General features: G+C 49.6%; 1 protein-coding gene across 1 annotated transcript in view; it reads left to right on the top strand.

Annotated features, from left to right (window-relative positions):
• The window catches only part of LOC135234615 (phosphatidylinositol 3,4,5-trisphosphate-dependent Rac exchanger 1 protein-like), a 113,630-nt gene that overhangs the window by 17,337 nt on the left and 80,407 nt on the right, over positions 1-15,886 (top strand). The window contains exons 2-3 of the mRNA XM_064299398.1: positions 12,843-12,908; positions 15,750-15,872. Of these exons, the coding sequence (XP_064155468.1) occupies positions 12,843-12,908; positions 15,750-15,872 (189 nt within the window). The remainder of the gene's footprint in view (positions 1-12,842; positions 12,909-15,749; positions 15,873-15,886) is intronic.

The following is a 15,886-nucleotide window of genomic DNA, read 5'->3' as shown; positions in this document are numbered from 1 at the left end:
GTAACTCAAAATTTGCGCAGCCCTCTTGATTTCCTCGGGTCAGCATTCCTCTTGGAAGCGAGAGCATGCCGGATTGATGTCTGTTTTTTGGGGGGGGGTTGATAGGTGTCATTAAAAAGCACAGCTCTTCATGGCACAATGCACCCCCGAGCCCCCCCCCACAGCAGCAGTAAATACTTTCCGCAGCCCACTGCTCCCACACTTAAAGCCCAGCGATAAAGCGCCTATTAGCAAACAGCTTTGCGCGAGCTGGAAAGGGCCCGGTCTTTCAGTGCGTTAACGAGCAATTTGTCCCCCTTTTACGTAAGGGCTTCCTGGAAGACTCACAATGGGAGAGGGCGTTCTCTGGGAAGAACTGCCCCGTTAATGACGGAAGCACCACGGCTCAATCTATGCATTTCTCGCTTGCCAGTTGTGTTATACGTGGTGCAGCTCTTTTTGGACGTCTATGGACCAACTTGGAAACTGTGTCGCTATTTCAAATATTAAATCTTAAGAATTTAGAAGGGAAACAAATTTTTGGATTCTTGTTTGCATTCAGGATCATGCATGTCATTTAATTTCATTCAATTCATTCAGAATTTCCCTACATGAAGTTACGTAGGCTCTACCATGGCCCTTTAATGGATTTACAAGTTTGAACTTTATTTATTGAGCTATCCGTTATAAAATCTCATTGCCGCTCTGGTTGTTGCAGCTTTGACCCCAGGAACCTAGAGGTCAGAACCTCCAAGCACTGCTTTAATGTTTCAGCGCCTTCATTGATTTTTTTGTTGATTTTTTAAAATCAACTAAGTCTCAGGAATGATGCAGGAGCAGGAGGGGGGGTGCAGTGGGTGACACGGGGTAGCGCTGTGACACTGCATACCCGGAGCCCTGGGTGGGGTGGAGGGTGGCGGGTGGCAATCAGGAATTCAGCACTACGCCAATGACATTGACTCACTGAAGCCAAGTCTCCCCACCACTCCCCCCCCGCCCGACTTCCTCCATCTCCTCACTTCTGCTTTCGCTGATCATATGGCTTCAGCTTCCAGTTTTGCGAGCCGTGAGCATCTGACTGCCCGCGGTCACGTGCGGCGCCGGTCTGGGGTTTGTTACCGCACGCTGAAATTCCTGCACTTCCCCGTTTCCTCGCCCGCACGTGCTGACCGCCGCACGTCGTCGGATTGCTCAACATCCGCAGAGCCGTCGGGCTCGGGGGGCCGCCATTTAAAAGGGCGCCGCCCAACTCTGCTCCTTCACGCGGCCCTCGACTGCCTTGGCATTGTGGCCCCATCGACGCAATCCAAACCAGTCAGCGCACAGCTGGCCAGAGGGCCCGGCATATCAAGCCCTTAATTAATGCCATTGACCGACCGCGGCTAAACCTGTTAGCTGCTTCGCGGGGAAAGCGAGTTATGCAAGCGGCTCGCTGGTCAATCGGGGCCGTCCTTCTGTGTCGCAAGCCCCGATTCCCGGGCGCGGCGCGGTGCGGTGTGCGGTCGGGGAAACCATCGCGTGCCCTCTGCTCATCTCTTTCTGCAGGTCCTTTCGTGACATCGGCAGTGTCCTTTATGATGACATCTCCGAAATTTAGCCTTTTTTCCCCCTCGTCGCCGAGCCAAGTGGCTGTTCCCCATCCTGCCTGCGCTGACAGGTTCTTCTCGTTTCCCGTTCGCTCACAGGCTGCGAGTTAACCCTTGCTGGTGCGGTTTGTCCTGAAATGTTCACCTTCGTGTTACTTTGTGTGAGGGGTGCGTGAGTTAAGATGATGCGTTCCCTTTGCATGTTGATTATTGAAGTTCATTCAAAAAAACTTTTTTTTAACACCAGTAACATTGTTCACTGGCTGGTTTGTTTTAAGTTTAGGGAATACTTTATGTGCCACTTATTGTGTTGTCCACTTGACTGCTGCATTGTCCTTTTATTGAATGGAAACGACCTCACTTCCTGTCATCAAAGGGAAACGCACCGATGCCTTTGAAGGTGATGGCGTTCGGTCGCATTCCATGCTCCGCGGTGCTGGAGGCTATTGGCAGATGCCAATGACGGACAGCTTGGATGTCTTTTATTTCCAAGCCATGAGTGCGTTTTAAAGTAGCTGCATAAATAAAATACAAATACTCCTTGAAATTATGTCTGAAATGGGAGATGATCTGTTCTCTAAATTAAAAAAGAAAAGAAAAAAGCCATTGAACAACGTCAGCGAGGAAAAAACTTGGACCTTTTGTGAACCGTTCAAAACAGTCTCTAAATGAGCATAACAGTGACAAGAAAGAGGTTCTTTTTTAGATTATTATTTTTTTGCTATAAATAGCACGTTGCCGAATTCCTTCCTCCGCATCCAGATGAAACGTCTCCTAGCAGAGTGAACGCTGGATGAAGGACCCTCTGCGGGTTTGAATAATTCCGTTTGATGTCCGTGCGCGGCGTGCCTAATCGCGATTAGCCCGCGTCAGCTCGCTCCCAGCCCTCCGAGGTGAAAGAGGCTCATTGATATAACACCCGCACCCTCTTCTCCTCCCGGTCGCCGCGGGCCTCCCCGGACAAGGCCTCCCTCTCGCCCGTCACTGGAGGCGTAGACGCAGGTGGTCCACTTAACGTGTCAGGGGGCTGATTACATCGAGCCCGTTTAGAGCCGGTCGGGGGCTGTAAAAGTGCCAGTGGCCGGTGACTCCGGGGGTCGGTAAACGCGGGGGGGGGGGGGAACCGCCGACGGAAACCATTCTCTCCCCAGCCTCCTCGGGACGTCCACATCGTCCTCAAGCTTTTGCCGCGATTGTCCTCTTCGGCGAAAGGTTTCGGTTTTGGTCAGGAGCGTGGGCCGAAAAGCGGAAAGCTAATCTTTAATAAAAAATTTAAAAAATCCCGGTGGTGACCCTCGCTGCCGCGTCAGCTGCTGAGCCAAGCGTCTTCGTCTGGATTTGAGGCCAGAGGTCAAAGGGTTTTCCTTGGTTTTTTGTTTTAACGTCATTCGGACGTGTCCTTCCCCTCCCCTCCCTTTTTCTGTCGGAACACCAGGGGAGGCCCTTTTCCCTCCCTTTTGCTGTCATAGCGAGGTTAGGACGCCTTCGCTAATTGCGCTAAGTTGCGCTGCTGTGAGGCGAAGCCGGGGGGGGGGGGGGGGCGTCGGCTCCTTTTCACGGCGTCTCCAACGGAGCAGAAGGGCTTCCCTCTCCGGCATATGGCCCGCCCGCGCCCCGCCCCACCCCGCGCTGCCTGGCCCCGTCTCGCTCCGGTGACTAGCGACAGACAGCGCTTGTGGTGAACATCTGACCGCTCCCCGGTTCATCGGACAGGCCTACCTCCACCCCCCCCCCCCCCCCACACCCCCGCACCCTTCCTCCGCTCCACCGGTTTGGCCGCCCCAGCCTTCAGATGGACCGCATATGGCTGCGTGTCTGTCTGCCTGTCTGTCTGTCTGTCTGGCCCAGTGGGTGTTGGCCGGTCATTGGCAGTCTTAGCGGTGTTATTATTTTTCTCCAATACAAACTAGGGTCAGGCCATGAAACACTGTTTATTTATGTGAATGGACTATACACACCACAGGGACTCACTGGCTTTAATATTGGCACAGGAATAAAAGTAATGGGTTTGTTCTCTTCTCACTCTCTTTTGACTTCTGTGCTTTCTGTGAGTATTTAAGTGCGAGTACACTGATGAATACAGGACTGTAAACACAGGAAGCCTGAATAAGGACATAGGGTGTCACTTTTCGCACATTGCCTGGGTGTTAGTGTCTGTGTGTCTGATTGTACCCAACCGCAGCATGCTGAATCCTGTCTTGGTCTGTCCGTAACAGTGCCACCAAGGCTCAGAGGCTCATTTATAATCAATAAGTGTAATATCAACTTACAAAAACAACCTTTTGTGTTGCAGCAAGAGCGTGTGATTGGACGGAGAGAGCCTAAGCATTCACACGTGCGCACGCCGTCTTGCCAATGCGTTTAGGGTGCTGTCCGCAAGGTCTCGTTTTGTACGTTTTTCATTTTTATTTCTTAAATCGCCCACCTTACAGACTTTTGCGCTGACTTTTGCGCTGTGCGCTGACACCACAGGTCGAAACGCTTTGGGCGTAAATCCGGCAGCAGACTGCAGGCATAGTTTAAATATAGTTTAAATAGTTAAAAATAAATGCGCTTTTGGCCATTCGGACGATCAGATCAGCAGAACGTTAGCTTCTGCGCTGGGCATAGCCGTTTATTTAGCTGCTTAGCCTCACTGCTGCTCTGGCTCTGCTCTTACTTTGGCTTTGAACTGTAATGCCTGTCATTTTTAATTTTATTGTATTTTGTTTTGCAGTGACTGCAGCTTGTTTTGCAATCTTACTGTGTGTGTGTGTGTGTGTGTGTGTGTGTGTGTGTCATTTTTCAGAGCGCTTGTGGACATCCTTCCTGTTTTGCATTGACAAAGACCGCTTGCGTCTTCGCGGGTGCTTTTTTTCCTCCCTCTCTTCTCAGTTTTGTTTCCACTGGCGTTGGCCGGCCACTGCGTCGTTTCAGAGAACAGCGAGTTCTTCAGGGGCCCCCGCTCAGAAACGGAACCTCACTGGCCCCCCCCGCGGCCCTGACTGCCCTGCAGGCAATTCACACTTCCCCTCTTTCTCTCTCTCTCTCTCTCTCTGTCACTCGCTCTCTCTCTGTCGCTCACTCTCTCTCTGTCACTTTCGCTCTTCGTTGCTCTCTATCTCTCTCTCTGTCTCTCTCTCTCTGTTGACTCTTTCTGTTGGTCTTTTTCTCCGTCTCTTCTCTGTCACTCTTTCTTCCCCTCTCTCTCTCTCCTTCCCTCTTTCTCCCTCTCTCTGACCCTCTCTTTCTCCCTCTCTCTCTCTCTCTCTCCCTCCCTCTTTCTCCCTCTCTCTGACCCTCTCTTTCTCCCTCTCTCTCTCTCTCCCCGACTCTGTCTGGTTGACAGACCAAAGAAGGGAGCACAGAGCCTCTTGAGCCCCTGTGTTTCTTAGCTCCGACCCTCAGCTCTAAAGATAATCCGCATTTGGTTGCCAACAGAGTTTAGGCTGATATCTCAGCGCAGTCCTAACCAAAGAATGGATTAAACTGTGCGTGATCCTTCCTCAGCCCTTATACCGTACATCTCATATTTAAAACGCAAAGTTTAGCCTGCTTCTGACCTTATAACTGACACAAGAGCGTCAAGTACAAGCAAGTTTCTCTCAAGTTTTCTCAGTGCAAATTTAGAACTACAAATGAAGTTGTTGTGGGAGAGACAGACCCCGATTCGTCGTTCGCTGACACAGGGCTCTCCCCGTTTAGCCCTGGCTGATTCGAATGATTCGGCTGCGTACGTGCTCAATCGCCAGGACTGCCCTTTGACATTCACACTGTGAAGCAGAATTTGCTCTGACGATGAGCCGGTCCTCATTAATTTGCCCCTTTGCGTTAATGGTCATTCCACGATGGCTGACGATGCAGAAGCCGAACGCTTTTCGCAGGCTTCTGGCCCGCTGAAAGTGGGTCACCTCCGTGCGGGCTTCACCTCGGTGCGGCCTCACGTGACGACCTGCGGGTTCTAACCTCAGAGATGTTGAAATGTCAGGTCCGTGACATGTGACTGCGGCGCGGAGCAGCAGAGCCGTCGTCCTGTGCCTGACTACCGCTGCAGCTCGCGCTTTGAATCGCGTGCCTTTGAATCCGCTGCCGAGCGTTTGCCAAAAGTCCGTCCGAACGAACTTGCCGCCTTGCGGCACTGTCTGGATCTCGAACCGTCAGACCCCAGTGCTGCCTGTGGAATGCCCAGTTCATTCGCTTCTCCCTGCGGATTTTCAAATATTATCCCAAGTCCACCGTCGGGATGCTCTTGGTCCGCTGAACTCTGAGCAGGAAAACAATATTATTCGGTTTTATCAAGATTTTGCATTATGTCCTGGTCTACATCTACACAGTATCTGAAATGCCTTTTATACACTTATGGGTGTGCATATTTTAAAAAAGCATCAACTTCCTCCTCCAACATTTAGGAAACATCATCTTTTGAATAGCACGTGGTGCTGCTGGGTGGCTCATCCTGTTAAGGTACTGTTTCAGTGTGTGGATGAGGCTGCACAGTCTGGTACTGAATCCGGAGCAGATCTGAATTCCTAAACGTGGGAGAAAAAAAGATTCAGTACCATTTAGGCCTAACTAATATTAACATACGCACTGTGCAGTTCAATCTAATTTATGAATATAATAATTAGATCTCCCCACAGAATGCACGTATTGCGGTTTCACAGCCTCGAAATGTCCTTTTAATATTCATTTCACATAAGCGCACCTGCGATACCTCAGATTTAATGAGCTGCAAGGGACTTCAGCGTTATGGAAACAGCCAGGCATTCTGTCGGAAGAATATGCATGTCGCTCGCCCGGTTACGTTCAGTAAAGGCTGGCAGCTCCTAATGCGTTATTATTGAAGAGGGATTCTGCGTTTTCCAGTGACAGGGCGCCCAGGGACTGGTGATGTAATGAGTTTGCTGACATGACGTCTCAGAGGGGTGGGGGGTTGGGGGCAGGGGGGGGGCTCATTTATTTAAACGAAAGTAATAAAAACCCATTTCCAAGGCAATTCCGGTGACAAACGCTGGCTTGTCGGTTCGGAGGAGGGCACGGTGAAATTAGAGGCGGTAAGGAAGGGGAAGGCTTCAATCCCCGAAGACGAATAGTACAATAATATCGCTGTTATTTATTTTTCTGCCACGGAGACAAATCTGTTCAGCTTGTGGCTTTTTATAGCCACGATATGAATGCCATGGCCAGTGGCATCGGAGACACAGCTGCAGCAGATGTATTTTATATTGGCTATGTTATGTATAATAATACAATATTATTTTATATTAGCTATCCAGCAGGCCTGTCTCTGGCTGTATTTGGCCATTAATTTCACCAAGTCCTTAACTTGACATTTATTTTGTTTGTGGGGAAGAGTAGAGATGTCACAGCTCCTGAATATGTCTGTGTTTGTGTTTGTGTGTGCGTGTGCGTGTGTCTATATATAATGTAATCTATAATAAAATGTATGTGTGTTTATGTCACTATATTTATATATACAGTGTGTATATGAATATATTCATATATGAGCACACACACATAGATTTATATATTTACATGTACGTTTGCTGCTTTGTGGAAGTGTCCTTTGGCTTTTGTCGTGAGTAAATAATAATCAGGTGAGCTCGCTCCCGTTCTCCTTGCTTCGGCGCTTGTTATGATAGAGACGTGGCTCTGCCGAAATTACAGAGGGGTGCGGTCCTGCGTCAGGTCGGGTCCACGTGGGCCTCAGAGTACCAGCCTGTGGTGTCGCGGGGCGTGGCGGTGATGGAAAGGCCTGCTTTGCGTCGGCCGGCTCGCACACCTGCGCTGCGGCTCTCCGCCCCAGGCCTGCCGTTTGAGTGTGAGTTACATCCGAACCGTGAGCCAGAACGAGACGCCCCATCTCCACCCCTCCACCTCAGCGCCAGTATTCCTCTTTAATGGAACTGGTCGCTAGGGCTAGTGCTCAGAAGGTCCATATTCCAACATATCTTAAATATCGTGCGCTCCCTCAGACGGCCATTTGCAAATGCCTGTGAGGGCGGAGATTCGATTCCCGCCGCAGCACCTCCTGAGCTGGGATTCCCTTCTCTATCTGTTAAGGTCTCTGATTCCTCTGTTTCCTGTCTTAATAAAGCAAAAATTAGGAAAGGGCTTGTCTGCTCGTCTTTAAATAAAAAAATGTAAAAAAATATAAATGCAACTAAGTTATGTATCTATATTGCACTCTGGTGCACAAAGGTTACATAACGACACAAACCAAAGTGACGCGCACTACAACACAGCAGTGAAAGCTGAATAAATGCGTATGTCCCTCAGAGCTCTCTGTCCTGACGTCATTTGTGACCTTACCCATTAATAAAGTCCAAATCCATATATCTCCGTATAGGAGAAGCGATTAGCGTTCCCTTTGAACGCGAAAATCCCCAAACGAGTTCACGGTCAGGGGCTGACGAGGGTGAGCCGGGCTGGCTTTCTAATTGGCGAAGTCATTAGGCCTGCTCCGCTCGCCCGTAAACGGAGACGCGTCTGATTGGCGGGGCGACGGGCGCGCGTAGAAAGAGAAAAAACGCGTCCCTCGCGGCGGCTGAAACAGGCTGGCCTTCTGAGTCATCTGACAAACCCGTGCGGGTTTCATGTTCATAAGCAAAGTTTGATTATGGGTGTGCGTGCCTGTCATTAAAATGTGGGGGGAGAGGGTGCGGGCTGTGTAGAAATTGCGTAGCGGAGGGCTGTGGGCTGTGATAGCATAAGGCAACCGGCACATTGTGTTCACTGCTGGAGGAGCTTAGCGCGCTGTGAATCCAGGTTGCTGTGCTGGAGAGGTGTGTCATTCGTGAGTGATCCATTCTTTTTGAGAAGTGTTTTTAGTGAATGAAAGGATCGGACTCACCTTGTGAGGATTCATTCCTTTGGTTCAGCTGTCAGGAAGTTGCCAACCTGCCATTCGCTGAAGCTGCAGCTACTCCTGTTTAGCAGTTTTCACCATTGGGCTCTGTAGTAACCACTAGCCAATGACCGCATTGAGCCGCACTGTGTGGTGGGTTAGCACACTGTGTGAGGAGGTTAGCACACTGTGTGAGGAGGTTAGCACACTGTGTGAGGAGGTTAGCACACTGTGTGAGGAGGTTAGCACACTGTGTGAGGAGGTTAGCACACTGTGTGAGGAGGTTAGCACACTGTGTGAGGAGGTTAGCACACTGTGTGAGGAGGTTAGCACACTGTGTGAAGAGGTTAGCACACTGTGTGAAGAGGTTAGCACACTGTGTGAGAGGTTAGCACACTTTTGAGGAGGTTAGCATCACTGTGTGAGGAGGTTAGCACACTGTGTGGAGGAGGAGGTTAGCACACTGTGTGGGAGGTTAGCACACTGTGTGGAGAGGAAGAGGTTAGCACACTGTGTGAGGAGGTTAGCACACTGTGTGAGAGGTTAGCACACTGTGTGAGAGTTAGCAACTGTGTGGTGGTTAGCACACTGTGTGAGGAGGTTAGCACACTGTGTGAGGAGGTTAGCACACTGTGTGAGAGGTTAGCACACTGTGTGAGGAGGTTAGCACACTGTGTGAAGAGGTTAGCACACTGTGTGAGTAGACACTGGGGAGGAGTTAGCACACTGTGTGAGGTTAGCACACTGTGTGAGAGTTAGCACACTGTGTGAGAGGTTAGCACACTGTGTGAAGAGGTTAGCACACTGTGTGTGGAGGTTAGCACACTGTGTGAGGTTAGACCTGTGTAGAGTAGCACACTGTGTGAGGAGGTTAGCACACTGTGTGAAGAGGTTAGCGCACTGTGTGAGGAGGTTAGCACACTGTGTGTGGAGGTTAGCACACTGTGTGAGGAGGTTAGCACACTGTGTGAGGAGGTTAGCACACTGTGTGAAGAGGTTAGCACACTGTGTGAAGAGGTTAGCACACTGTGTGTGGAGGTTAGCACACTGTGTGAGGAGGTTAGCACACTGTGTGAGGAGGTTAGCACACTGTGTGAAGAGGTTAGCGCACTGTGTGAAGAGGTTAGCACACTGTGTGTGGAGGTTAGCACACTGTGTGAGGAGGTTAGCACACTGTGTGAGGAGGTTAGCACACTGTGTGAAGAGGTTAGCGCACTCTTCGCTTTCTCAGATTTGCTTTGACTGTTAAAGGTGGAAGTTTTCCTCTCTTCAACAGAAGCCCCTCAGCCCTAGTTGCCTACATTCACCGGCCTGGGGTTTACTGGATTAGGTCATCGATGGGGATAACATGAATATTTGCATGTGTCTCCAGATATTAATGGACAAAAGAAACCTGTTATTAACAGTGATTGATCATTCTGTACCAACCACATTGGTCTCATAGTTTGTTCATCTGTGAAAATCTGTAGAAAATATCACTTGGTTGTTGTTGTACCTGGGCTAGGTCAGGCCAAAAGTGAAGGATGCGATCCCTAGAGGGAGAAAAATGAATAAATAATTCATCCACGTGAAGGCCTCATTGGAAGCAAAATGATACCCCCCCCTCTTTTTTTTACACCTCTCACCGTGCTGAATAATTTAGTGGGCTGTCACTTTACACCTTAGTCCTTCTCTGGGGGTGTCGTCCTGCTGTCCCTGATCCTCAGATTTTACATCCCCGTAGGCCAGCCCTCCAAGGTGCTGTTCTCGACAAAATGCCGGCGTGTGCCCTGATGACCTGACCTAAACCGCTTTGCTGTTGGTGTCTGAAAGGTTAAAAAAGTATGTTTTATTTAAAGAGGTTCCTGTTCTCTTTAGTGTGTGTGTGTGTACTCTGGTGTTGTGACATGCTGAAACTGAAATTTGATGTTGTGCGGGTGGGGAAGGGTGGGTCAGGGAGGGATGTACACTGAAGCGACCATTCTATATTGAGGACTGAGAGATCTGAGGATGGATCCGGCCCTGCCGCCAAGCAGCGTCCGTTTGCACGCTCGCCGCCAACCCTTCTCTGCTTCGGCTTCAGACCGCCCGTGCGAAACCTGACCCCTCAGCCCCTGCCCTCCCAGAAGGGATCCCTTGTTCTCCCGACTGGGGTCAGAGGTCACCGCTAGAGATGGGAAAAATCACTTCAAGGTTACACAGCGCAAAAAAATAAAAATAAGTGTTTACACGTTTAAAAAAAACTATGTTTCTGAAGTTTCTGCCGCATTTCAGTTCAAATTTATGCGCTACCCAAACTATAGCTGACGTGCTTTTGAATACAAAGTTGCGAAAGCAGCCACAGATCAGACTTCAAAAGCAAGTACTGTAGACTATAGAAGAGTGAAAATCACGGAAACGCACCTTAAGATCGGTAGTACAGGGCGGACAACTTCAAAAGCATTGGGAGGATAGCGTAGCTGCTACACGGCACATGCTTCAAAGTCACTGTCAAGTGTTTGCGTCTTGCATGATTTTGCATTGTTCCTGTTCTGTTTGAGTGCGTTAGCTCAATGTCGCAAACTTTACATTTGACTTTATTTTCTGAAATCTACTCAAAGTAAGATCACATGGCACTTTTTTCTCCGTTCTCTGTGAAACTTTTCACGGAATGTCAGTTAGATTTTTTTTGCTTGAGAGCTGATCCAGGAACATATTTCCCATGTCCAAATACGTTTCGCGTGTTTGTTAACGTTTAGCGATTAGACGTTTAGAAGTCACACCACTAGTCGCAGTGATGACAGGGAAGGTGGGGCATGCACCGGACTCCCAGTAGGGGGTCTTCAGCCCCAGAGAGATGAGACCACACAGGCATTTGGCCTGTTTGTGAACAGCCAAGTATTTCATAGGCCTCGATATAAAACCACTAAAGGAAGAAAAAACAGTGCGAGAACTAGACCCAATCGATGTGGGATTTTTGAGACCGATTCGATGCCGAATTTAGGGGGAATAATTTACCAGTTAGTACCGATATGGCAGTCAGTGAAAATAGACCTTTCTGTATGGTGCTGATTTTACATGGATATGCAAAGGTACTCAGAAGGCTGCTTTGTTTTAAGACATTATATCAACCAATTTTTCATTGAACATTGTGACTTAAGTAAACATAAGTGTGTTGAACATCAGTCAACTACTGACCATCAATACTCCCAGTCAGTTACTGGGGCATAAAACCAGAAGGACAGCTTCTCTGCATTTGGTTCTGCCATGGAATGCCACGTGTCCTCCTAGATGTTCCCTATTGGCAAAAAAAAGCATTACATTTTTTTTGGGTGCAAATCAAATTTAAGATTTAATGTTTTTCACACAGTTAGGTCATCGGTTTGCTGATGAGGTTTTTTTCTGGTCAGGCTATCCAAACTCCTCTTCCCCTTTGTTGCTGACCCTGCTGGTTTCCCCTCTCTAGCCTCTCCTGAGCTGTCATAACCCCGCCCTCCCCATCGCGCATCCCTTTGAAATACGCCCGGGTTCCGACTGCGCCCCCTTTGCTTGTTTGTGTGTCAGAGGCAGGGTCAGAGCCACCCGTCACTCACTCACCACCAGGCCTGATCGCCATGACGATATCCAGATGCCTCCGCTAATGAAGAGACACAGCTTTGAGAATGGCAGACGTTTGGGGGGGTAGGGGGTCGGAAACCAATCGGTTACAGCTGAGGCCGTTTTGCCTGGGTCGTGGAAATGGTCTGTGAAGAGCAGTCTGCTGGACCCTCGTGCAAGCACGGCTGCCCAAAAATGGACATCAGCAATGAAATCATAATTGATGATTAAAAATTCATTCTAATTCATGCTGATGTGATAATCCCAAGAAAGTCGATAATCCTTTTTTTTTTTCAAAGACTTGAAAGATTAATTGACCTCTTGGGCTGCCTGTGGGGGAAGCATTTCTCTGCTCAATGTAGCAAGGCCGTTTTTGATTTGCTTTCTCTTTTACAATTAGCACTGGCGGCAACATACCAGCATTGAGTTATATGAAATGTATGCATTCTGGATTTGTATTTTGGTTGTTGGTTTGTATTGAGGACTTGCATTAGTGATTTAGTGATGTTACGTATGTCTTTGCTGGTGTGGGAATACTATTTTCCAGATCTGACCCTACTAGTCGTACTCATCGGGTGAATGCTCTTCTGTTTCTCCTACACAGTAAGCGGCTGTAGACAGCAGCTTCTGCTAAATGAATATAATGTAATGCCAGGTAAATTAAATGATTTTACCCCCCGTGTTGCTCTGTAAAGGCCTTGTATGGCGTGGTCAGGTTTCAGCGAGAGGGTGGCGTTCCTGGTCCTCTCGTTTGTTTTTCTTGTGCCTTTTCTTTCAACCGTGAAAGCAAGACCACATGCGGGACGGTGCGTTAATCCCGCCTGAGTCCGCCCGGCGACAGAGAGGAACGTTACTGACCGTAAACCCCCTCTCCTTCCTGCTCTTCTGTTCCCCAGGCCTTCCTGCACAGGATCCAGCAGACCGCCGACGACCAGCAGTGCCTCTCCCCCGAAAACGTGAAGGTAAATCTCTCGCTCCCGCCTGCGCTGATGTCACTTCCACTTCCTGTGCCTGTCCGTATAATTTATGTCTATCTGTAGATGCAAGCTTAAGATGACACTGATATTCAAATGACCTATCATGGGCCCCAATTATTAAATATTATTAAAATGCCCCACTGGCAGTATGAAATTCTAATCTTTTCTCTGCGCAAATAATTATTAGCTACATGATAGATCTGTTCCTTCTTATTTAACGGTGAATTAAAGCTTGAATTAAAAGCACCAACGAAAAATGATTTCATTTTACATAATTTAATGCTTTTTGTCATGAATATGTACTAGGAACAATAAGCCTACCTTTCTTTATTTCATGTTCATTTGCAGTCATATGCCCCAGATCCAGGGTGTCAGCTAGCGATTCCGTAAATTAGTATCTGAATAATCGTACATTTGGCCTTGTTCTCGCTGTAAACGGTCAGTAGCCATCCCTGATAGTTCGTTCAGAGTTATTAATGTAATGGAGGGGCATTGAGATTGCCTTCTGAGATTAAACAACACATCCAGAGAGTGCATTTCCAGAAGGCGGTCCAGGCCCTTTAAATCAAAGGAGAGAGCGCTCTGCGGTTAGATTGAGCGAGGCCATCGGTTAAAGCAGAAACTACCGGGGGTGATTTAAGGCGGTAATATCTGAGCTTGCTGCTAAGCATTGCTCCCCCCCCCCCCGGGGTGAGGCCGGGGGCAGACGCCACGGCCGCGCTGCGGAGAGTAATGGCTTCCAGACGTCGCCCTAACGCGGCGTAACGCGACACCTGGAGCAGACGGGGAGCGGGGCGCTCGCTCCGGGGTGGCGCGGGTCCGACGCGTCGCCGACAAACGCAGCCCGAGACCTCCCGCTTCCCGAAAGGCGGGGTCTGGAAACGACAAGTTTTTCCCCCTCTTTTTTTTGTCGGGGCAAATTTGCCAGCTTAACCCGGAAAAATGGGATTTCGACACGGTCGGGCCGCCGTCGTTCAGACAGGTGCATTTTGGGAAGATGAAGCGCTCTCCTCAGGTGCTGTAAGTGGATCTGCTTGAAAGGCTGGCGGAGCAGCTCCCTTTGTTCTGTCAGAAATATTAAGCTGTCTGAGGGATAATAAAATGGGGACAGCTCCCTCACTGGTAGAGAAAGGAAACAAACTCCGCCAATCACGGAGTATGCTGGTAACAACCAATGGAACAACAACAGTGATTGGTAGATACTTTCTGACTATACTTCTTTGGCTTCTTTGGCTTCCAGGAAGTAGTGAGAATGCAAGAAGAAAGTATTATTATTGAATGCTTTCTTCTTGCGTTCTATTCTTTTTTTTGTGCTCTATTGATTGTTACCAGCATACTCTGATTGACACAGCTCCTGTGTTTTCTCCCAATATAGCAATATCACGACTGTTCTCTTCCTATTTGAGCAGCCTGAGGAAGACCACTTAGGTGTCCTGTAACATCTTTTTATTAACTCTGTCCTCTCATGTCTGTCTGAGGGAGAAATGAGAGCTAAAAGAGGTCTGGAGTTTTCTCGTTTGTGGCAGCGTTGATGCGCAGGACTCTGGACGGATGGCGAGTGCTGAATGCGTTTTTTCCCGCGTCGGCAGCATCCATATTAATGAGGCGCAGTGAGGGCCGGGGCTGAGGGAGCCGGGGGAAACAGCCCTCGCTTTGTTCCACGGCTCTGAGGGCCTCTGAGCTCCAGAGCAAAGAGCCCAGTCACTGCGGCCGTGTGAACCGTTTACCCGAGAGAGAGAGAGAGAGAGGGAGGGAGGGAGGAGGAGGGAGGAGAGAGAGAGAGAGAGGAGAGAGGGAGGAGAGAGAGAGGAGAGAGAGAGAGGAGAGGAGAGAGGGAGAGGAGGGAGGGAGGAGAGGGAGGGAGGAGAGAGAGAGAGGAGAGAGAGAGGAGGGAGGGAGGGAGAGAGGGAGGGAGAGGGGAGGGAGAGGGAGGAGAGAGGGAGGGAGGAGGGAGGGAGAGGGGGGAGGGAGGGAGAGAGGGAGAGAGGAGAGGAGAGAGGGAGAGAGGGAGGGGAGGAGGGAGGAGGGAGGAGGAGGGAGGAGAGGGAGGAGAGGGAGGAGGGAGAGGAGGAGGAGAGGAGGAGGAGAGAGAGAGGAGGGAGGGAGGGAGGGAGGGGGGTGGGGGGAGAGAGAGAGAGAGAGAGTATTCACGAGATGATGATGCTTTGCCAACACTAGATACTCGATCATTAGATAGCTCTTGTTATGCTAAGAAAGCATGTTTAGATCCTGTAATAGTCTCTGCTTGCTCTCCAACTGATATTTTTGATAACTGCCTGGCTTGCCCAGCAGGGGATGATCTGCAAAGACCAACAATAAAATTTTATGAGATTAATCACAGGGTGTATGTGCGTGCATGCGAGAGAGTGTGTGTGTGTGCGTGCATGTGAGAGACTGTGTGTGTGCATGCATGTGAGAGAGTGTGTATGTGTGCGTGCATGCGAGAGTGTGTGTGTGTGCCTGCATGTGAGAGACAGTGTGTGTGCGTGCATGTGAGAGAGTGTGTGTGTGTGCGTGCATGTGAGAGAGTGTGTGTGTGCATGCATGTGAGAGACTGTGTGTGTACGTGCATGTGAGAGACTGTGTGTGTGTGCGTGCATGCGAGAGAGTGTGTGTGTGCGTGCATGTGAGAGACTGTGTGTGTGCGTGCATGCGAGAGAGTGTGTGTGCCTGCATGTGAGAGACTGTGTGTGTGCGTGCATGTGAGAGAGTGTGTGTGCGTGTGCATATGTGTACGTGCGTTCATGCATGTTAGAGTACATGGTGAACTGGAGCAGCTGACAGTGGCCTCTCTGTGCTTCCTCTCTGACTCCCCGACGGGCGCAGATCCTGTTCTCCAACATCGAGGACATCCTCCATGTTCACCAAGAGGTGCTGGCAGCCCTGGAGTCCAGCCTGCAGCCCGAGCCTCAGCCCCAGCATGCTCTGGGCCATGTCTTCCTCCAGTTTGTGAGTAACCCCCC

This window comes from Anguilla rostrata, chromosome 11 (genome assembly GCF_018555375.3).
Source record: "Anguilla rostrata isolate EN2019 chromosome 11, ASM1855537v3, whole genome shotgun sequence".
Taxonomy (NCBI): domain Eukaryota; kingdom Metazoa; phylum Chordata; class Actinopteri; order Anguilliformes; family Anguillidae; genus Anguilla; species Anguilla rostrata.
The sequence above is the reverse complement of the archived record's forward strand: the minus strand, read 5'-3'. Positions and strand labels throughout refer to the sequence as shown.